The sequence below is a fragment of the Scomber japonicus genome, chromosome 13 (assembly GCF_027409825.1).
Source record: "Scomber japonicus isolate fScoJap1 chromosome 13, fScoJap1.pri, whole genome shotgun sequence".
Lineage (NCBI taxonomy): Eukaryota > Metazoa > Chordata > Actinopteri > Scombriformes > Scombridae > Scomber > Scomber japonicus.
The window spans coordinates 11,206,748-11,231,297 of record NC_070590.1 but is presented as its reverse complement, the minus strand read 5'-3'; the positions used below and the strand labels follow the sequence as shown (position 1 = coordinate 11,231,297).

At 39.1% G+C, this 24,550-nt stretch overlaps 1 protein-coding gene across 1 annotated transcript in view; it reads right to left on the bottom strand.

The window, feature by feature from the left end:
- The window catches only part of jade2 (jade family PHD finger 2), a 158,790-nt gene that overhangs the window by 120,659 nt on the left and 13,581 nt on the right, over nucleotides 1-24,550 (bottom strand). Inside the window, 2 exon segments of the mRNA XM_053331049.1 lie at nucleotides 7,987-8,072; nucleotides 12,529-12,592. Coding sequence (XP_053187024.1) covers nucleotides 7,987-8,072; nucleotides 12,529-12,592 — 150 coding nt within the window.

Sequence of the window (24,550 nt, the reverse complement as noted above, 5' to 3'; positions counted from 1 at the left end):
CACACACATACACACATACACACAATCATTCTCACACACGTTTGGGAATTCATGTATCTGATTACTTAACCATTAATACATATGGCCTTGGAAGACCAACAGTATTCCAGTAAATTTGAGCTTGTGGTGTTCAACATGTTGATGAGTTTACATAATAAATAACACCACTGACCATGATCCACCAATAACATCTGCACATCTGGATGCATATACAGCTGCCTTGGAACAATGACAATGAGCTTAGAATACAAGTTGTTAAAAAAAAAACACTTGAGTATGGTTCATAGAGCATGTCAGGAGCCTGGGGGGGATATTCAGAGGTTTTGATTTGATTGCAATATTACCCCAACAAATGCAGGCAACAATGAGATATGTATCAACTGGCTCGCTGTGTCTTCTATCATTTGGCTGCTGTTTTGAATTTCAGCACTTTTAAACAAAAGTCCCCTGTGACTTTTCTGGCGCTTAGTTTCTATAGAAACTACTGTACTTATGATTACCTATTTTATTATTACTGATATCCACTGTTTAATTCTTATGTTAAACCTACAGCACAATGATTTTAATCTGTTGGGATTTCTTGTCAAATTGATTGTTTTCAGTGTTTTCAACTTCTGTCCATTTCAAATATTAGAAAGGAGAAAAAAATACAAATGGATACAAAGGAACTTCCCATTTTGGCAAGCTAGATAAGACTAGTTTGTATTATTACATTATATTCACAGAATGTCTCATATTTAGAGTAGTAAATATAAAGAAAAAAAACCACAGTGTCATGCAGTTAATCTTTTATATCAGGACATCTCGTTATGTATTATCACTTTAACAGTTGCATACACACTTGCCTTGCACCTACACACGCACACGCACGCACACACACACACACACACACACACACACACACGCACACACTTACTTATATAATGAAGTAAACAAAGAGAAAGTTTCACACATGCTCAGACAGCCCCACTGATCGATACCACTTCCTTCCTCCAATGGTGCATCTGCAGTAGCTTGTTCTCAAGTAACACTTGTTGTATAACAACCTCTTCTGAACTGCAGAGGAACTAACTGGAAAGTCTGAACAGCCTCTTAGTTGCCAGAGCAGGACTACACAGCCTCTTCATTTGTGACACGTATGTCATTTACATCACAGGCTCTGCTGTAGCCCACTCCATCGCATCCACTGCGGCTGTCAAACGGTGGATAAAATGTCTTGAGTGTCACACGGCCCCCACAAAATGACTCAGAATCTGAATTTGATCTATCCGATAGCATTTGGAAAGTCTAGAATCCATTTAATTAAATTGTGTCATCCACATTCATATTAGCAGAGAGCTAACCTCAAGTCTGCGTGGTAATGTCAAACCCAACACCACATTAAAAACTCTGGTATACCATCAAATACAGAGAGATTTATTCATTTTTGAACTAGTTTGGCAAGCACATCTTTTCTATGTAAAAGGTCTGCACTGCAGGTTAAATAAAGTTACAATAAACAGCCTTGATGATATTACTGTATACATTCATTCCAGCAAACTAATCAAATACATAAACAAGGCTATGATAAAGGCACAGATGATACCAAAACTTGTGATACAAAACTCCAAAAAAACTTCCACCAAAAATCCTTAAAAAAATGAAAGTAAACAGAAGTATATGAGCTCTACTTTTGCTTTAAGTAAGATACTTTCTTCACACCTTGTGCATAACCACTTATTAAATGATGCCCTAATTGTTAGTCACACCTTTTTGCTAAATTGCCAACTTGTAAATTGAGCTGAATAATGACAGAAATTAGTGCTGAGCTTGTGATCTATGTCAGAAGATGCCAGCAGATCATTTGGTATTGAGACAAATGTTTAATAGCAGCTCTGGTTCAGATTCTGTACTTAAAACCACTTTTAAATGGTTTCCCCAGAAACGCTGACATTTAGTAAAACCACAAAAATCATTTCATTCACCCAATCCCATCATTCATCATCAAGGATCAGGAAATGACCCATTTTGCAACATCATCATTATAATATCAAAGCATCCAATCTGGCCAACAACAATTGATGTTCATTAATAATTCTATGAAACTCACAGAAAAGCCTGAATGTTTAACACAATTACACTAAACTGTCCTAAGTCTTGTGAAACATAACATTTTGTTAGAAGGAATGACTTTGTTTTATTTACTTTATGATTCAAATATTTATTTACTTATGCTTCAATTCCTGAATCAATTGTTTGTGCCACTAACCAGATCTTGTCAACTGTTGCTATGAAACCCTCATCAAGGAAAACCATGTGTTTGTCTGAAACTTAAATTATTAATTGATTAATGAATAACTGAAAAGCTATAAAGTATATTCCTCAAAACTCACATTCAATGTAGCCGAAATACCAAAGTAGAAAAGGTGCAGTTGGCACATTGATGCTGGTTGCTATTACTGCTGTTAATCCTGCAGCCCCTTTTTTCACTATCTAGTTTGATCTGTGAAAAACAAGAAACACAACAACACACACCATAAAACAAAAACACTTGCTGGCAACTCCATGTAAAATTGCCTGATCATGATGAGGCTGATTTCCAAACTGAGAAGCAACTGATCACCAGACAGAAATAGATTTGAATACCGACAGTCCCTCGTCTGTGTGAGTGGTACAAATATCAAAAACACAAGCCTGGAAGAAGAAACCCCCAGAGTGCATGAGTGTGTGTGAGTGTGTGTGCGCGGGTGTGTGCGTTCATGTTTCTGTCTCAATATAGAGTCTGACAAGCGCCCTCAAACAAGTGTGTGTGTGTGGGTGTGTGTGTGTGTGTGGGTGTGTGGGTGAGTATCCTCTGGCCATGTTGTTGCAGTGTTTTGACAAGTGTCACACAATCCCCTGGGGGAGAGCAGAGGGGATTTCTCTGAAGAAGGGGAGCTTTGCTTTTGTCAGAAGAGATGAGGCCAAGAGATGCTGAAGAAAGAGTTCTCATTCTAAAAGATGACTCAGTACGGCTGCAGCTACATTACATTAAAATGCATTTTATTTTAACTAGGTTTTTTTCCATGTTTAAACGGTGGATGTACGCACTGTGTTTACTGCCTCCGACTTTTTCTTTTTTTCTTTCATGTCCTCGAACGCGGCCCTTAACCATTAACCGCAAGACCAAATATGTACCGTTTGTGTATATACAGTATGTCATAATGACTTCCTGTTTGTCTACAAAATTTTCAAAATCCTCAATCTCTGCCCTCATCTAAACTGAGATAAAAACAGCTGCGCAAAAAAAAGGAAGCACTTGACTGTGTCCTCCTTCCGCCAAGTAAAGCCCTCAAAACCACTTCTGAGAAAAGTCAAAGCTGGAGTGAAAGACTTTGCAAAGGCGCAAATAGAGCCGGCTCATTTTTAGCAAAGCGCTACGCTGTCATTACAAGTCCATAGTGTTTACCATTCGCCACACCTCCCCTTAACCGAGGGTGAGTATCCTTCCATAAACGTGTCCGCTTTCTGAGCCGCTGTTCAAGTTCGTTTCCCGGTGGAGTTGCACACTGATGAGGATTTTTTTTTTTTACTGCCTGAAAATAACACCCTTCCTTCAGCTTTCTTGCATTTCTCGTCTAAGCGATGACGGGCTTCTGTCAACAAACATTTATGTCCAAATATGTCTCAAACACTCTCGAGGAACTCCACAATGACAGCTAATACATATCAGTATTCATTGTGACAAAACTAGAAAGTATTGCATGTTATTCCAATGAGCTTGATAATAAATGTCAATGATGGATGGAGTTCAAACGATAAGCATCATCTCATCATCTCGTTTATTCTACCACATGCACGAACTTGACATTTATTATTGGTCTCTGATCTATATTAGCCTAATTTATCGGCTTCTTAGATACAAAGAAAGCCTCTTCATCCCTTTGATTAGTCAGGTAAAAACAATTTGTGTCATGCTCACTCGTACTAAAGAGCTTCCTACTCTCCTTTAAAAGCTGCTGTGGTTAAACCTTTCCCAGAGTGTCTGTTTTCTGTTTGTGTCATAGCCGCTGCCTTTTCTCTTTTAACTTTTAAAAATAGGTGACAGGTTGAACAAAGCAAAAAACGGTGTCAGTGTTGAAGTGCTGAGATGCTGGCACTTGGCAGGTGAGCAAAGGAAGCGGCACCCCCCCTCCCTGCGAAGCTCAAAAAAACAGTAAATTGTAAGTGAGAATGAGAAAAGTGACCCGTTGCCCGTCTGCTCCAACCGTCTGCTCCAACTTAAGTATTGTTAGTAAAAGACGGATGCCATTTAATCAGGGTCATGACCTTTGACCTGTAAAACATACAACATGTAGTTAAAGCTGTTTGCCTCGGGGCACTTCACACACTGACAGCAGTTAGCAACACCTTTGGTTGACGTGTTGAATTACCACCAGTAGTTTTTAAAGGATTTAAACACTGTGGCTAAAAGGCAGTTTCTTTGTCACTACAAAACAAACTGCTGTCAAAAGAAGCAGAAATAAGAGCAGTTATCCAATTAACATACAAATGCACTCAGAGCACTGACTGCACATGTAGTCAAAGATTTTTCTTGGCTCATTTGACTAACGGCTTCAGTGTGCTTCAAATGAATAAGGTTGAAGGACGGGTCACCTGACCACGTCTGAGGGCAAAACCTGCTTATCTGTTCCGAATGGCTACACTCGAAGGCCTTCAAAGCCTCATCCTGGCTGCTTCCCACTTCCTCCCCTATCTCTTTCCAAGAATACAACAGCTTCTGCATGTCTTTCAAGTCCTGACACAATCAATGGCAACAAACACACATTTCCAGACAGTCTATGAAACAAGTGAACTTATCTAAGCTGCTTTCCTGCTCTACCAATACTCCAATGACTCAATGTACAACAGCTAACATATTTACTGTATAAAGTAAATTGGTAAATTTAGTTTAGTAACTTTTGTTTTGCTTTTGTGTAACTATTGTTATTATATTGAGGGTCAGACAGTATATAATATCTTACTCTGGCATCTTTTAAAACATATTTTGTTTCTTTGTCAATGGCTGAGCAAAACTGAGAAATTCAATTAAAATACATTGTGAGTTGCACCTTTATATTGGTGATTAAATAAATGTGTGTCAGTGTGAACAATTAAACTATACATGCTGTAATTTCAAGTTTAAGACCATCAGGAATATCATCATTGATGTATATATTCAGTATTGGACTGAATATACATTTGATTTTACATTTTGTGTACCGGTGTAACAGCAGCTCCTACACAGAGAGTATGGGTTGTTTGTAGCCTTAATGAAGCAAAGCTAGAGAGTGTCTTCAAGTCAGTTTGTCTGAGTCTGTTAGAGTCAGTCAGTCAGCCCTAAAAGGTTTTTGTTAGCCCAATTTAACCTGCAGCAGTTTCTGAATGCTCATGTATTGTGTTTTTCAGCCATGGGGAAAATAAATTCATGATAAGTGAAAAAAAGTCGAAAGCAGACCGGGATCCAAATCATCTTTCAAACTGCCAAGAATTACTGCTATCATAGATGATAAAGAGCTCAAAAAGACAGACTAAAAAGTGCAAACAGACTCACAGGCACCTGAAAGGAGAGAGTGTGAATTATGTGATTGATAGAGCTTACATTAAATAAATGTGGGATTTACATACTGCTTTAATTTTACAAGCAAAAACTTCAAGGATGACGACTAAGGGTTTAACAGCATTTCATTTGTATTTCATTTTTATTTTTAACAGAACAAGTGTGAAAGTGTGTTGTATCTTCAAAAAGGTTAATTTATAATATTATAGTTTATTTTGCATCTCATATTCGAGTCAATAGAATAAGGACACAGTTCAATGAAATGGCATATCTTTCTGAGGTATCAATCAACGTAACATGGCAAAGTACAAGTGTAACTGTAATAATATAAAATATAAAATATAATGTACAGTATCATCTGTCAACATCTCTCCAGCAGCACCAAGATGAATGTGCACTTTTCATATTCAACAAGTTAAGCTTTTCTGTCATCAGTTCAAACGCACTCACGACATTCTTCACTTCAAAACTTTGCACTGAACATTTGTCAGATGTCACCCGCCCCTCTCTCTCTCTCTCTGCTCAACCTTTCCTGTCCATCACTGCTACCCAAAAAGCAGAGATGTTACTGCAAAACACCATCCTTTTACGAAAGAGCGCTGTGCCCCGGAGCGAGGCGACGAGGCAGCATTTATGAAAAGGAACGTGGCCCCTGGCTCTTCAGCTGAGGCCCGGGTCAGAGCAGAGAGCTACAGTAGTAATTACTGAGAGACTGATTGCTGACAGGACCTTCCAACAGCCTGTGGTTAACTGGATGGAGCTGAGGGGGAGGAAGCTTCCAATGCACAGCCATGACAGATGCTGTGCTGATGACTTGTACTTCAGGGTGGTTTTGGGGGCATGAATGGCATTTTTGCTTAATGCATTTTCCTTTCAAAATTTTTCAAAAAATAAAATAAAGAAACATTTGTGCTCTCACAATTTAAACCGTTTTTGACACTTTAGGGAGAAATCATAGCAGTGGAGAGTGCAAATTACCCTCTAAAATGGCATTAATTCACTCTGTAAAAAAAAGATCTTTGTTTAAAATGTTTCATTGAACATCTTGAGAATTTGAGAAGTGCCATCATAGGCTATTACCTACTCCTCTTTATTTAAAAATCACCCTGGCTAATTTTTCAGAGTAGATGTAATTTGTTCCAAATGGCAGATAGTTATTTTTGGAGTGAAACTCTTCCAACAGCAAGAGACAAGTTCTCCTTAAACAGATTTGAACCCACTTCACTGAGAGAGTGGGAGGAATGTGTGATTGTGGCAGGCCATGCATTGCCACAACTGGTACAGTGCACCATTTTCCAACTGGATTATGCCAGTTTCTTCCCCAGGGTGGTCATTTGAGAGCCCTTGGGATCGTTCATCATGACCATATGGATGTTCCAATGTGGTATTTTAGCCAACCGATCTGTGCCATCCGTGCGCCTGGTTGATTTAGCTGTGGTGGCGGAGATGGCTGTATTTATATTGGACAGGAGTTAAAAACTGATATATGGCTGCACCGGCTGGATCAGGGCCTTCAGTCTTAAAACAAGGTAGGGAACTGTTCCTCTATTCACTTGATTTGCATTTTGAGTAACTTCATTTTTTTAGGTCTTGTAATTGTGTGTGTATTGGCGTGAGAAGGATCTTGTTTTTGCATGTTACGATATGCAGGATTTTGCTGCATACAAATCTTAAAACATTGCAGAAACCACCTCCACAGAAGTAGACACACCCAAGTAGCAAAAGTGCCTTTAAGATCCCCTCCAGACATGTTGTAACATATATAAAAAATACTAAGCTTGGAATAATGTGTGTAATAAAGGCTAATTATCTCATTAAAATCCTTAACATGACAGCTCATGTTTCTCCCTTATTGAAAAATTCGGGGCTCAATAAACATGCAAACATTGTCAAAGTTTAACAGCTTAACAAAAGATGTCTCCCACTTCACTGGAAAGTCCATTGTCAGTGTATGTGCACAGAAGGCTTCAAATTTCCACATCACACTTGTGTAAGTTGCATAATGGACCACGATTAGCTTCCAAACTACTTTGATGTCACAAATCCTGCATTTCTAATGAGCACAAAGAAACTTCCCAACTTTCCAACTGAAGTAACAATGAGCAAAATAAAGTTCTGAGCAGAGAGGGAGACTTACAGGATTTAGATTAGCTACTGATCTACACTTTCCTTTCTGATACATTTCTTGAATAAGGATTGAATAAAAGATGCAGATCATTTCAGCGTTCAGCCGCGCCAAACAAACAAACAAAATGTTGGAATCCAATCATTCATGACAATTCAACGAAGCCACAACAGATAACAGACAGCTGTGAATTGGAGCAAAACTGTGAGTTCATAATGGCCAAACAGAGATTGTGTTGCATTAAACACTTTTCTGTTTACTGTTTGTACCCGAGTCACTGAACCAAGCTGCCACACTAACTTACCTCTGATGGTTTCTTGTGCTGGTGGCGGACCCATGTGCTGCTAGTGCCTGTATTCTTGGATGACCTGGACCATGACGTCACCTGACCTGCAGCAATAAAAAAAACCATAATCAGTATAATTAAGTATAACGAACATCTTTTTTTTTTAATAAATGCAATAAGTTCAATAGGTAGAGATAATGAGTGTCAAATATTCACTCATCTGCAGCTGATTCTCTGCTATAACAATAACTTAATCTGTGCTTTGTTTGTCAAGACTGTGAGTTATTGAGTGTGAATGTTGATAGAGGGGAAAATAAAGAGCAGGTCCCTGGCTGTAGATCAGACCTCATGTGCGTTCCAGTTCACTCCAAAAGAAACTTTATTGTCCCAATGGAGAAATTTGTTGTGCAGAGAGGGTTTACAATACAAACACAATTTTTTTTTTAAAAACACTGTAGCCATCATGGACCGCCAGAGAATCCGTTACTTATTAGAAAGCAAAAAGCTGCTCATCAAAAGTTTTTAAACGAGCATAAGATGGCATTCAAGACTTTTTGTAATTTACACTGATGATTCAAACAGTTTAGAGAAGCAGTAAAAGAAAAGCAGCCAACAAAAACCTTTTCCTGTGACTCTTCCGACAGCCGTAGCATTACTACCACTCTGCGTCAGGCCTTTAATTGAAGCAGACTGATGATGATCTATTAAGAGGTTTAATAAGTAATGACAGTATAAATAGCATCTTGTTAAGCAGTTAGTCCACTGCAGTCTTTTACAACCTCATTAATACGCAACCTAATGGCAATTAACCAGACGCTGGAGTCAATATCCCACCCACTGCTTCAATCAGCTGCCCTGTGTGTGCGCAGGCCTGTGCCCATGTATGTGAACAGTGGCCATGCTGATAACAACAGAGGAAAGGGCATGAATGTGTGTATAATTTAATTTATGCTATTTCTTTTTTTTAAATCACAAAACCATGGCGACGCATATAGCTGAAAGCTTTTCATATGTGCGCTGTGAAGAAGCCTGTCGTTAGAAATTGCATCATACTGGCAATTAAATTACATCACAAGGGCATAATGGAAAACATAGATTCGCCAATACTATGTAATATAGCACATTGTGACCGTGACTACATGTGTGTGTTTGCGCTTGTGTGTGTATGTGTGTGCGTATGTGTGTGTGTGTGCTGCCTCCCACTCAACATATTTCCCTTGCCACCACAGTTGCGCCATGCTAATTTTACTTGTGACATCTGAACGACTAAGATTGAGGGCAGAACTGCTGTCAGAATGTCTTGAAAATTACTGACTCCTTCACACACTTACATAGACATACAAACTCTCTCACACACACACACACACACACACACACACACACACTGTATATAGAGCTGTTAATACATCCATGTATTTGCCACATATGCATGCTCATACAGTCACATACACACTGCCACCGCCACAGAGGGACACGTAATATGGTGTGCACTGCCATGAGTGGGTTATAATCAGAAGACTTCAATTTAATCCGTCACTCAGCTTTTATGAGTGATGGGGTCAAAGTGTTTGTGTGTGTGAGAGACACAATTTGTGCTCTTAGTGCATGTGTGTGTGACCCTGCCTCTATCCTTTAAAAGTACACTGAGCTAAAGACACCCTAGTATGCCCAAGAACAAACAAAAACACATAGTGAAAGGGGTGTTGTGTGTGTGTGTGTGTGTGTGTGTGTGTGTGTGTGTGTGTGTGTGTGTGTGTGTGTGTGTGTGTGTGTGTGTGTGTGTGTGTGTGTGTGTGTGTGTGTGTACGCTCATTATATTCATTTTTGAACACAGCTGAATGTCTATGGGAGATTTTGGAGTGATGAGTCAGATAGCATACTCCACAGCCACCATCAAAAAACTAAGGAGAGTTGGAGAACATCTGCCGCTGAGGAGAACTGAAGCTGTTCTTGAGGTTTGAGGTGGAAGAACACCTTACTAAAATAAACAATGAGTTGTTTTTTCCTTTCATCTGTCATCAATTTGTGTGTTTGTGTGGGGTAGGTATAAAAAATAATGGGTATTTAGTGGAACATTTGAGTGTAGTCATGCATCTGCACTGCACTGTGTGTGTGTGCGTGTGTGTGTATGTTACATTCATAGGACCATATGAGCTGCACCACTCCATCACTGAGGCCAGATAACCAAAAGGACCACAGCACAGTTGGAGGTTACCATCATGGCTGTGTGTTAATTAAAAGCCCCGCTCGGTGCATGGCGGCCAAAATTATCATGGGCATCCTTCAATTAGAAACCTGATAACCTCCAGTCAACAGATGCAGCTGGAGCCCACAAAAGCTAACGGCTAACGGCTAATTTTATGGCTTTCAGCACAGGGTGGCACAGCAAGGTCTAAAAAAAAAAAACAGCCCGTTTAAGCTGCTGTAAAATACATTACACATCCAGACCGTAACAGTAAAACCTGTATGAGGTCATTTCAACGTGCACTGGTTGAAATGCAGTTCACAGTCCAAGTCTGAATGACAACAATACCCAGAATTCACCTCTCCTAAGATCTAAATTTTTGATTTGGTTAAAATGATTTTATATGCAGAGGGTTAGAACACTCTTCTATTAGATGAATTCACAATTTTCACCTTTTTATATAATTTAATTGTTGGACACTTCATCCTATTCCATTCTCTGCACTTTTAGTGACCTGATTTCCTTCAACTGTATTCTGCTGATTTGTTCCATATAAAAGATCTGTAACTCTGTTTATCATATTATATATTCAGGATATCAGGATAGCCAACAGGTAGGTTGAGTTTTGAATTGTTTGTGACAAATCAACTCAATTTTCTATCTATCCTTCTCTATTATTGAGGTATCATTTTATTGGATTTTTCTTACACTGTTATAGAAAATTTGATTTTGCATTGATTCCAAGACAAAACCACAGTGATATGTATGAGCAAGCAAAAGAGACAGTTTAATAAACATAACTAAAGAAGGTTTCTTATGTTACACAAGGTTCCTACACCTACAGTTATTAGTTGCCATTTAAACCAGTTTAGCCTGGCATCAGCATATCTTGTACCCCATCAGTGCAGCAGCTTTTAAGGAGACACAAAACCAAAAGTGATATCCTCTCTTGTCCTCAGTAGTTTGTTTTGTAGTTCACTGATTAATCTAATTTTCTGTCTATGCTAGCCTGACACAGGAATGGCCAAACAAATGCATTGGCCTGTTATTGCAAAATGCACACTGTACACTTCCAAGAATTAGTCATGTTGAACTGCCAAAAGCCATGAAGAATGATATTTACAATTAAAGCTGCGGTTAAATGAAGCTGGCTATGACTAAATCTTCACATTTTGGAGACAGTGATCAGCTTTGAGAGCCAAATGTGCTTGTGCACTGTACCGCTGGTTAACGGCTGTTTATTATAAAGGTGATTTTCCAGCAGAAGCTGCCAATGTCAGTGATGTGTTAGACTGACCAGATGTTCCCACCAGCATGCAGTGTATCTCTCCATGGCTGTCTCTGTTTATCTGATTGGTTGTTTGAGTTTGTGTCATGACACTGTGTTAGAAATACATCTGTCAGTCTATCAATCTGTACAGGCAAACACCTAAAATCCATTTATCAATCAGTCCATTTTTATTTCACAAACATGCACTCATTTCATTTTTGCCACTTTGAATTGCATATTTCATGTGCTTAATATTACTTCCAAAGCACATGGGTTCAGATTTATTAAGAAAATGGCACAGCATAAATGTGCCATCCAAGTTTTATTGAATTTTCTCAGCCACAATCAGCAGCAGCTCATTACACAGTCGGCTCAATGTAAGCGAGCTCAGGAAAAAAAATTATGTAGTGTGATCTTCCAAAACATTCACTTTGTTTGTTCATTTACTTTCTTCAAAATATCAAAATCTTTAGGTGTGATTATTTAATGAATGATATAAAAATTGGACATAGACAGAAAAGGCACAAATAAAAAAACACGATCTGGTGGAGAGAAGGAAAGAGTGGCAGGTCCAGCAGCTCACAGTGCAACAGGTGGAGATCATTTAATAAGGTTGATGTGGCACTATAATATTGATGTAATGGCAGCAAAACACACAATATGAATGTCTTACATACAGAGCCTGAAGACATGAACAAAAAGTGTTTACCAGTCATAAGAAAGTGACGAAAACACAATGATTTATGACTTATGACTTATTTTGTCTTTGTTGGTTTCATAAAGTCATTTGGAAAACAGCGCATTATATTTTTATGGTGTGTGTAATATTGAACTACCTGTACATATTTTTTATTATAGCTGTGCATAAAAAAAAGGAGGAGTGTTAACGAGCAGAGGAGGGACAGGAAGGGATTCTATTTGGACAGTAAATATGAGAAATACCCTGCAAGAGCTGACTAAAACCAGGCAGAAACATTGTACACAACAGCAGCACAGGAACTCACTTTTCAAGGTTTCTTACTACCACACACACACACACACACACACACACACATTCACACACTCGTTCCCTCTCCATCCCTGAGTCTCTCTCTCTCCAACTTACTGTCAGTGGTGTCGGAGTCGTTGCTGCTCGTGGAGTATTTTCTCCTCTTCTTCTCGCTCTCCATCTGTCAGGGGGTTGGCAGGGAGGGAGGAAGGCAGGGAAGGCAGGGAGGGAGGGAGGGAAAGGGGGGGGGCAAGAGAAAGAGAGAAAAATGACGAGTGAGAAGATGTTCACCATGAAAACACAAGTGTTAATGAAATAATGCGCTGATGGCACCAATCTGTCAGAGCCTCCAGCAGGCAGCCTGCCAGGATAAACTGACTTGATCACCGTTACACATTAGCGCTTTAGACTTGCTGGGAACTTCACAATGATACAGTTGTTCTGTCTCTTCACATACAGTGGGAGTCCTTGTACAAGTCGACTATGAATTCATTCTGCATTAGAGCTGTATTCACTGGGAGCTATTGTACAAGTCCCCCTTTATGTGTCTGCCCCGCTTTAATACTCTAGATGCCTTTTTCTGTATCATAATAGAGTGAAACAGAACCAACAAACGGCAAAACAAAGCATGACACTCTCTGAACCAGCTGATAACTAGGCCACCTTTTCAAGCTTGAAGACAAGAGGGTTTTTTACAGTGATAGGGGACTTCTTTTTTTTTTTTTTTTTTAAACAACTTCTGCATGAATGGCACCTGTATTTAATAGACTTTAATGCATTTGTTGCCTAACAAGTTGCTATTTATGAGATAATTACTGTAAAAACGACTAATCAACTACTCAAGAAAGTAACACTGTGAAGGAAAAATGTATTATTGCGCTTCTATACATTGAGGGACTCACAATGGGAAATTTTAAACACAGTATCAAAAGTGATGCAGCAGAACCTGAGATAGTCTTTTCTTCTTATTCCATGCATTCTTCTTCCTTGTCAAAACATTATCCACAATGCTAATGGAGTGTTGACAGTTCAGTCACAGATTACAGCGTTTCCCATATATTCAGAATTATGAGTGCTGATGCTAAAATTTCATACCATTATACATCAATATCAATGGATTCCTAATGACTTTCACTCACAGACCCTGTTGACTTGAAGCTTCAAATAAACTTTTAATATACATATTTAGATGGAAGGGTGAGTGTGGATCACTTACATTGAATGTGCATCATGAAAGGATCTCTTAATAGTCAGTGTGAACAGGAGGAATGATGTAAATGTTCATTTGGACATCTGACTATTGTTTTTGGACAGACTTGAATAATAGTGAACCTTTAAGCTGCACTGCTCAACATTACATAAATCTTACAAAATTGAGGATTTATGATAGAAGTGTCCCTGACAAGGCTTAAAGTGAAGAGAAAAAAAGCTGAAAAAACATTTTAATCTTGTGCCCTGGTAGCTTGAGGTCCAAAGGTAAGAAAATATATAGAGTGCCAGAAAGAAGAAAAAGTGGAGGGCATGGGTCAAGAGTCTGAAAGAGAAAGAAATGAAGCAAAAGAGACAGCGGCATATAGAGTCAAGAAGTCAAACGGAGGTTTTAGCGTGTGCTACACTAAGGCAGGAAAGCCAAAAGAGGAGGAGGAGGAGGAGGGTTACAACCTTCAGTGTGGGGAACGGAGATTTATGTGGCCGTAAAACTGGGCTATTCCCTCTTATATGGGGCTCTTCCTGTACCCCTGCCTCCCCGCCTGCCCTGCACACACTTAACTACTCTGACATTTATGCTGACAGAAAAACACACCGCTTCTTCAATGCCGCTGACTATTTCCATTCCAGAGTCCTGCCATCGTACCCTCTCCCTCCTTCCCATTTTCCTCCCTTTTCCCGTCTTCCCTGCCTTACAATAACAGGGACACAGGGAGTCTGCAGACTAAGGTTAAGTACATTATTGACTTCCTCGGCCTGTTTCACTTCTCTCTCCATCTTTCCACCTCTTCCCATCTGTCTAGCGCTCCCCCATCTTCCTGCCTTTGAGGAGAGCGGTTAAGTACATCATTGACTTCCTCCAGCTACGTCAGTCTGACTTCAAGTCTGCACGCCTGTATCTATCTCAGGGTTTCCCCCCACTGCCTATTAAACTCTCAGGCGACCCACTTAAACCACACTCAGGCAATTTTTTTTTTTTTTTTTTTTTTACTTAAACGCAGCCCAGTGAATTTTTGTTTCCTGGCCACCCAAAGGAAAATGTTAACTCTCACGTAAACTGTCACATAGAATGGTTTTTTAAGGGTCTATTCTTTACGTTACATTTCCAAACGAGTAAGTCTAATGAGTGTTATTTGAAGCATTTACATTAATAGGGGTTATTTGTGGTGCACATTTAAGAACTTTGGGTCCTCGTTTGTGATTTTAGCTAACCCCTTGACTGAGCGAGCATAAAAAAGGAACATTTTGGCCTGAAATATTTACTCAGGTGTCTCCCACGTATTTGGCAGCTATCTGTGGTTACAGCTGTGCAGGGTTATTTTTCATTATAAGTTTAGCTGAGTGGAGCTCCATCCATCAATGTGATGGTTTTGATTTGCTGCATTAGATACAAGAAGCTCCTACACCATTTTAAATGGATGGGTCAGGTTTATAAAAGGCATTTATCATGAGCTGAGAGTAATTTTAATCCTCCAAAAATGCTGCAACATCAAGTGTTTTGGTTTATGAGACAGGAGGGACATACGGGATCTGCTAGAAATTTTAGCTACGTTAGTCCCACAGTTGCTCTGAGGTTAAAACTTGTCTCCTTTCCTCCCCTCACCCATCAACACAACAACAGGATTCAATTCCCACTACAGTGCTTCCAGTTTGGAAAGGCACTCCATCAAATCGTGTAGATCAGACACCGTCCGAGCGTGTGAAACCTGGTGTGTCGCTGACTGGCTGCACTACAGATTGAGATTGGTTGGTCGGGGTGTTTGTGCTATCACACCCATTACACTGCACTGGTGAAACTGCTTGGTGAAAGGAGGCAGCTGGTGACTCTATGTACTGGGGGCAAAAACACTACACTACTACAGATAAAGAAAAGCACCCATGTAAAGACGCTTACAAAGTACATTTACAGGTTAATTGACAGCCCACAACACATGCACAATAGCATCTCTTGACCTATGTGCCATATATACAATATATAAAATGACAAAAACAAGAAAGAAATATATTTAAATTTACAGGTGTGAATTGACCTTGTTTGCAATCCATTGACTGTCAAGTTTTTCTAGATATAGAACTTTTTCTACAAGTTTCAAGTTGTCTGTTGTGCCCTCCTACTGTCTCCCTATCGCTGTTAATTCTCTTTTATTTATTGTGTAACACAATCTCTCATATCTGAAAAAGAAATAAATGATTTAATTACATGAAGCGTGCTGTCTCAAACATCTAGACCAACTGACAAACTGAGGAAAGATGGACAAAAACTAGGTAACGTCTAAATTCCAGTCATCCTGAATGAGGAATTTCTTTTTTAACTTCTACCATAAAGGGCTTTACTTTCAGTAGCACAGATAAATACACACACACAAAGCTTGTTCTAAAATCCCAATATTTATACTCCCAAGGTTAACAGTTTTGACTATCAAATGTTAACTTATTTTGCTTCAAATATCTCAGTATCTAAGGTTCAAGTGCTTTTGGATATAATGAAAAGATAAACCCATTAAGTTTTGCAGTTCTTATTTCCAAAATGCCCCTTTGGGAAATAACATCACATGCATCATTCACCTTCTGTTCACCAAGGCCAGCACTGTGGTAGCTATTATGCTTCTTTCTTTTTTTTTTGCTTTAAGGCAATTATTCAGAGGCAGATTTTTACATTTAATTAGTGGTTGATAGTTTAGAATGAAACTTTTCGTTTTGTCCTGTCTTTACTTGGGATGGCAAAAAAATGGATTCACTTAAAAAGGTGGCATGCAGGACCTTTGTCTCCCCTTTCTGAAGTTATAAGTAATTACAAAAACACGATTGATGCTGTCAGCACCTCCTGACAGGTGATCTCTCCCCACACCCAATAATCAATAATCACAAGACTCACAACACATATCAAATCAGCAGCTAAGTATCGTGATAGTATTGATTTGGCCTAGTCTAGTCTTTACAGATGGAGGAAGATGTTTTTACACTGACGTTTCATTCACACTGACATATCAGTGAGCTTGTGGCTATCTGCTGACACTTGGTTTTTATTTGGTTTGCTGACAACACTAACCAGCTGTTGTTTGGATGAGTGTAAAACTCTAGAAATGTATTCCCCTGTTGTGTGAAGACAGCCCTCAGTGTTTCTCCCTATAATTTAGCTTTTTTGTCACAGCAGCGGTTGGAAAGTAATTTAGATTTTGGTTCCATGTCTGTCCAAGTTTTGGTTCCACTTTCGGTATTTTAGCTATAAAACTGTTCTTGGGTATGCCTGTTATGGTAGACACACTACTTCCAAGCAGTAGCCAAAGATTTGCTTGATTGTATACTTCCTTATGCAGGAAAATTGCACAGAATTACAATGATTTCCTCGCAATACTGCAACACTTCCACTTTTCTCACTGCATACATCAGAGCGGGAAACCATCACCTGCCACTTGGGCAAATTTTGGCTGCTTAAGTTGTTTAGTCTACCAGCTTCCACAACACAGAATAATGACTAAGATCTGTTTCCAATCCATTTATTGGCTTCATTCTGACTAATTGATTTACAGTATGCTCTTTTTTTTAGGAATTTAGTGGTATCTATAGCAACCAGACGAGGGGGTTCGGTGTGTCTGAGCTGTCATGGGGACTGAGCCTGTGATCGTAAGCTGACAGGACAGTCTCTTTAACTTCTTGTCCTGGTGGTAGACCGGCATTTCTAAACGCATATGTAAGAGGGGGAACTGCTGGCCCATTCAAGGTAAAAGAAGTGACAGTAATTGGAAATGTCACGTTATCTTCTTAAAATCCTCCTCTCTTCTTTTTTGGAGCGGGATCACCTGCAGGCACGAGGCAGACTTTTTAGCTCTGCAACTGCCAAGACAACTTTCTAATTTGATTTCCTCACTCTCTCCATCACTCAGTATATCTCACTTATTCTTACGCTTGATATTGCTCTTTTTTTCCTTCCACTCTTTCACTATCTCTCAACCTTAGCTTCCTTAGCTACTGTATTGGCCCTCCGTCTCTCATGCTGTACACACACAACCCCCTCTGTCTCAATCAATCCAGTGAAGCAGATCCCAGAGTGTAGATTGAGATATTTCTTGTTCTCTAGAGAGATGGAATGAGTGAAATAAACGGGGGGACGGAAAAGATTCACAAATGTACTAGTTCATCTTTATCAGTCCAGTGAACCAGACTCCAGGTCTGCACTAGGGATGGGCATGAGTACTGGATTTGGACGTCAGTAGAGTCTGTAAAGTCTGTGACAGTCTCTGTACTGTCTTGCCAAACAGTTCTAACAGATGGTACAAGAATTGCACACTTCTGACTCTACAGCAAGAATTCAAAAGCTTTAACTCCCTTTTTCTATTAGAATTGTATCTGTTTTTAATTTGACATTGATTTTGATATACACTAAGACTGCTGACTTGTATAATAATTAAATCTACATGTGTTGTCTCAATTGAAAATGTGGAAAATCCTCTACAGTGCACCTGGCTCAATTCAAGAGGAAGAATCACATTAAGAGAGCGACAGCAATGAATATTACAGCAACAGGTTTGCAACACACCGGTCATACAGTGATGACCAAGAAATGTTTAAATGTTTTTCCTCCAACATGACCAACTGTAACCATTAGTAACAACTTGTCAATTAATGCATTAGTCGATCAAAAACAAAATTAATCAGCTACTGTTCTGACAATAGAGTCATCATTTCAGTCATCTGTCAAGCAAAAATGATTTTATTCCCTGGTGTTTATATTTTATGATCTCTGAGTTTGCTTTTACTTGTTGTTACTTTGCTGTTTGTTAACTCTTTCTTTTTTCCTGTAATGCAGTTCATAACTTTGTTAAATAAAGTGTTATATCAAGAAATGTTATCATTATTATTATTGTTATTACTTCTTCTATTAGTCAATGAGATCAAACTAAATATATGTTGGTTGTGGAGTATTGGTTAAACAAAATAAGCAATTTCAAGATGCCAACTTGGGCTCTGGGAGATGTTTTTTGCCATTTTCGAATATTTTATAGACCCAACAATGAATCCATTAATGGAGAACATAATCAGCAGATGAATCCATAATGCAAACAAATATTAGTTGCAGCCCTAATTATAATCTAGAAGTCAAATATTGCTGTGTGGCATTGTGTTGCTTTGTCACACCATTTGTTTTCAGTTGTATTACAGTTCCACACTGTAACAACACTGTCTAAACTTGCAGTTTGTCAGAGTTGAAGCAGGACAATAGCTGGAGGCAACCAGCTGTCAGAGTCAATGAAACCATGTTGTATGAGGGAAAGAACACTATTAAACAGAATGAAATACAATCATATCGTAAAAAATAATGCGGTTTTGGTGGGGCAGAACATTTCTGACAAATAAAAAATAGGTCTCCTGGCTAAATGAAGGAAGAAGGTTTGGAGAGCAGCACAGAGAAGGAAGGAGGAATCAGAGATTTGGAGATCAATACAGGAGTAAGGAGACAGATCATCAGTCAAAGAAAAAAAAAACAGAGTGATGTCCCAAAAGATGAAGGCAGACAGAAAGATGAGAGTTAGACTGGAAAAACATCCAGACAGGGAGACTATATAATCCTAACAAAGACAAACAAGCCAGAGAAAGACAGCAGGAAGCCCAGTGAGTTACAGAGGCACACTTCTCTCCAGACAAAATTACATTTGAGCACACAAATGCACAGTATATATCTATATATACCCACCAGCACATTGGAAAACAAGTAGACGTATGTACAACAACTAAAAACATGAACCACCTGAAACTTTAAGCTCCCTACATCCGCCTGTAATCACCATGCTATATAACACAGAAACAGCTTTACTAATGAACTCATTAATTTAAATAATAAGCTAATGGTGTGTGTATGAACTCTGTGTCTTAAAGCAACTAGAACAAACAGCTAAATCAGTATTACCTTGTTAAAATGCAAATTTAATTGGAGGAACTGGTAGAGGAAGCATCAAGTTTGTCTAATATCGTGTGCTGTATTGTTCAAGGATGTGTAAACACCCTGAGACAGGCAGACGCCACCATGGGGAGAGAACGTCCTGCCTAACGTGATCGTGGTGGCAGGGTATAAAAATAGAAGAATCAAGCATGCAGACGTATACAGTACATTCTGTACAGGCGTGCACAAACAAACACAATCGTGCTGCCCTGTGGCCAGGCAGTGTTACATTAAAGTGCTATGTGACGAGCTGTGTCCTCCTTTTTATGCATGACTCACATCAGCCAAGGGGCAATGAGGGGTAGCCAGACAATGCAACAAGTGCGCGCGCACACACACACACACACACACACACACACACACACACACTCACATTTGCAAACAAAAACAGAGGAAATGTCCAACAGCGTAGCTAATAACTGAAGTAGCCGGATTTAGTAGGATTATTGCAGAGGTAATCGTCACTCTGTTTCTAGTTAAGAAGTGACCATTAACCCAGAATAGGTCAGTTTGGTCTTTAAAATGTCCCACAGTGCAACCTAAAATGTCTTGTTTTGTCACAACCAACAATCCACAACTGAAAGATATTCAGTTAACTGTCACTAAAGATGAAAGAAACTAAAATAATCACAATAAAGGAGCTGGAAAGACAGAATATTTTCTGACGATCAACTAATCGATCAATCAACTAATCGTTGCAGCTCTAGCCCAGAATGCTTTTAGTCCCATTGTACAAAGACCAGTCTGGTCCAAAATCTGATGCAGATTAGAGGGTTGCAATTTAATCTCATCTAGATTATACTAGCACACATTCATTTTTAATTTCAATAATTTGGATAATACTATTAATATCAAATAGGCCTGAAAAATTGGGTCCAATCAAATTTTAGCCTGGCCATATTATGTCCAAACCCAAACAAACCCAACACTGGTTATCAGATTGAATTGTCATTTCATTTCACTTCATCCTTTTAGCTTGAATATTCATGATAGCCGATTACTTGTGGAAAGAGGGTTGGGATTAAATTTAGTTTTAATCTTAATAATCAAACCAAATCATACATATGTCCTTCTTGTTTCCCTGTGAATGAAACATAGTGAATCATAGCAGTTAATGTTGTCACAATGACTGAAGAAATATTAAATATGCCAAAATTAAGAGTTATTTCTGTGAGTTGATTTACAACATCCATGCTTGCTGCCATTGTGGCCATTTGTGTTACTGTTTTAGCTTGGAAGCTACCTAGCAGTGGAAGATGAAATCCTTAATTCCCAATCCTAGCTACAAAACTCTGATTACTCTATTGTTTCTCCAATCCACAGAAACATCCATCAATGAACACCTGATCTATCTGGATAACTGAACAATTTGAAAATTGTAGATGGCTGATCTGAAACCAGGCCAAACCATCTCCAGCCCAAACATTTTAAACCCATTTCAACAGTAGCAGAAAAAAAACACTCCATTCAATCTATTCCTAAGGACAATATTTCAGCAGATTTAACTTAACACACCACAACATAGTAGAAAAATGAGAACCTGAAACTTAAACCTGACACAGACTACAGGATCCTTTCAGCTCTAAGTGTCAGTTGCGTACTATCAGCTGGTGTAAGCCACATTTTCTGTGCATAGTTTAGTGTCAGCCCAAAACATTTACAATAAGACAAACAGTGAGAAGGTTGACTAATGCATGCTGGGAAAGCCAAGCCGCCTGGGGAGCTAATTAATTGGCTGACTATGACACTGCCGAGAGCACTATGTCTGACTGAACGATTAAAGGGGGCTGCTCTCTGAAAATGTGCAACAGATCAGGCCTAAGCAAACAGTAATATCTGGACACCAAACTGCAGGTGGGCAGGAAAATCATGTGTCAGCTTTTTTACAAGTTCACAGGATATGTAACACACCCTTGTGCTATTAAAAAAAAGGGTAAGCTTCAGTATAGAAACCCAGTATGGATGTTGGAGGAAAACGCTGGGTGTGAGCAGCTGTTACTGCTCAAAGAGAAATAGTGTACCCTTGATAAATTACGGTTTCAGGGTTCGCTCACACTTGCAGCATGTGCATAGCAGCTTATTTGCACTCTGAAGTGTTTCTTCCCTTTAGTTTTGGCATGTGATAACAATGCCAGTTTTCTACAGCATATCATAGGAACATGTTTATCATTTCAGCTCAGGGTTTCCCATCAGAAAACTCTGAGTAATGGCTGAGATTGTCACTTAAATATAAAATAAAATAGTTGGTACGCCTTAAAAGGAGTCCACCTTAAGTGAGTCTGGGCTGAAGTTGTTGCTAACTTATACTTAAAAGAGCAACACTACTTATATAAATACTTAAAATACTTTTTTTTTTTTTTTTTAACTGCCCAGTGCTTAGGCCCAGCAGGAGGTCAACTCAGGCTCGTCAGGCTTGCAAGACACTGGCAGAAACCCTGCAGCTGTACTAGTGCAGCCACTGAAGCTGAAGTGTAATTATCAAGTGAGCAGATGGCACTGCAGATGAAAATGGGAAATAAAGTGTCATAAAAAGTACCTGTGTTTGGGTTTTAAAACATCTTAATAGCTGCATACACCTAACCTGAGGCAAGAATAAATGTGATGAAAAGTATTGCACTTTACTCAGATCATACTGTCAATCAAACTGTGTGACTGAGACTGTGACATCTTTTTCTTTCTTTAGATTTTCTACTAATCCTCTTAGTTTCTTCTTGGGGAAGGGGGGGGGGGGCGACCCTTCTTTTCATGCAAGACTGACCCATGGACCAGCAGGGCCACATCCACATTCATGGTAGTAACTCTGCAATTTATATCAGAATCCTTCGACATGCAGAGCTGCTGCTTGAGCTGAACTCACAGTGGACAGCTTAAGGGAGGCATTGGAGGAGATAGCACACGAAACATGAAAAGCTTGACATATCAAATATGGCTGGTATCACCACTGATAATGCCTCTGCAAACAAAGCATTTCAGGGAGTTTTCACATGGGTTGCTCTGCTTTGGGCACAACCTGCACCTTGCTATTAATGAGGGGCCTGGAGCAATGTCAAGATTGAGAAAGACTGTGTCTGTTTTCAGCAGGTCACCAAAGATGTTCCGACAGCTGAAGAAGAAACAAAAAATTTGAGCCCACACGCTGGGACTGAAATGTTGGGAGAGATTTCTACAACAGCTGCAAGCGGTCTGTTCAATTCCAGCCGTTGATCAGAAGAAATGGCACCTCATGCCTAAAGATTCAGACATTACACTTCTTGATGCTGTGATAGATGTACTGAGCCCTGTCAGCTCTTTCACAGATGCCCTTGGGGGTGAATAACACACCACTCTCTCCTCTGTCCTGCCCCTAAGTTGGAAGATATTTTCTATTTTGACAGCTGAGGAAAGTGACAGTAACCTAAAATGTCAACTTAAAGAAAATATTGGAGGAGATCTCAGACAAAGATACGAGGACAAGCACCTGCAGCCGATACCAACACAGCCACATTTCTAGACCCAAGAATCAAGGACAGAGGAGGGTTGAACTAAATGTTATGGACAATGTTCATTTACCAGAAATTGGAAGCTAAAAAGTAACCAGCAAAAAAAACTAAAGCAGATCTGAAAGACTGTTAAACAAGCATACAAGGGGAAAAGATAATGAACATGGAGAAGATGCATTATCCAGAGAAGAGGGTGCAGAACTCAACAATGAGTGCACAGGTATGAAAAGATGCCTGACCTCAGTACAGAAAAGGACCCACTCACATGGTGGAGGAGAAATGATGAAGCTTTATCTCACCTTGCAACATTTGCTAAGAGGTATTTGTACATGGCTGCTTCAAGCTCAGCCTCGGAGCATGAAGTACATCAGGGTTCATTTGCAGTCATAGAAGAGTATAACTTACAGAGAAGCACATTGACATGCTGGTTTCCCTGAGTAACAAAATTGAAACTTTAGGCTACAGTAATGTGTCTACATATACAAGAACAGTAATTATTACCATTAGATTTACTCTTTTGTTACTTGAAAATGCATAAGATTGCATTGCTTGAGGGAAAAGGGGGGGGGGGGGGGTTCTTAAAATAGGTTTGAGAAAGACATTGGTTTATATTTGAGTGACCTTCCTTTTATTCCTTTGATTTTCAGTTCAGTTTTAGAATGTGTGCTGCAGGTGTTGCTTGCAAATAATGTGAATGAATTGTTAGGTTACAACAATGCTTCCTGTAGAGCATGTCTGCATACAGCCAATAAGAACAGTAATTACCTCCATTGGATTTTTTTTTTTACTCATTTATTACTTGAAATTGCATAAGAATGTCTGTTTTTTTTACTTGCACTTGATTTCTTTTTGAATGTGTAACAATCTCAGAGGCTTCTGAAAATGTACACTACCTCAAGTGGGCTCATCTGAGTTGAGGAGCTGCATGAAGATCCAGTAGAAGATAAATACGTTGTTTTTTTTTAAATTGTGAGACCAAAAATATAAATACAGACCTGGAAATGTGTATGATATATCTCCTTTAGATCAACTGAGTATAAAATTGACAGGGTTTTTTTTTTAAATGGCTTCTTCCAGATAGTCTTGTCTCATCAAAAGTCCAAAACCCAGAAAGTATTCCATTTACAAATATATAAAAAAAAGAGAGAAAAGCAGCAGATGATCACATTTGAGAAGCTGGGACCAGAGAATGTGTGTTTTTCCACTTATGCTATATCATTTAATGATTCACATGTTTATCCTAGATGTGCATGTATGGTATAAACTTATTATACTTGCATAAACCTTGTGTGAGAAATGTGCAGAAATGTTATTAAAAATGAAACTGTGTGGTCCGACCTTTAACTTTAAGTTATGCTGTGCACTCCCCATCCTCCCAGCAGATTGATGGGGGGGACAGAACCCCTTTCAGGAAGACTATAATATGGGATGCATAAAGGACCAGCTATAGTACAACTTAATAACTGCCAAGGTTGTATATCTAAAGGGTCATGTAGTGTTCTTTAACATTCTG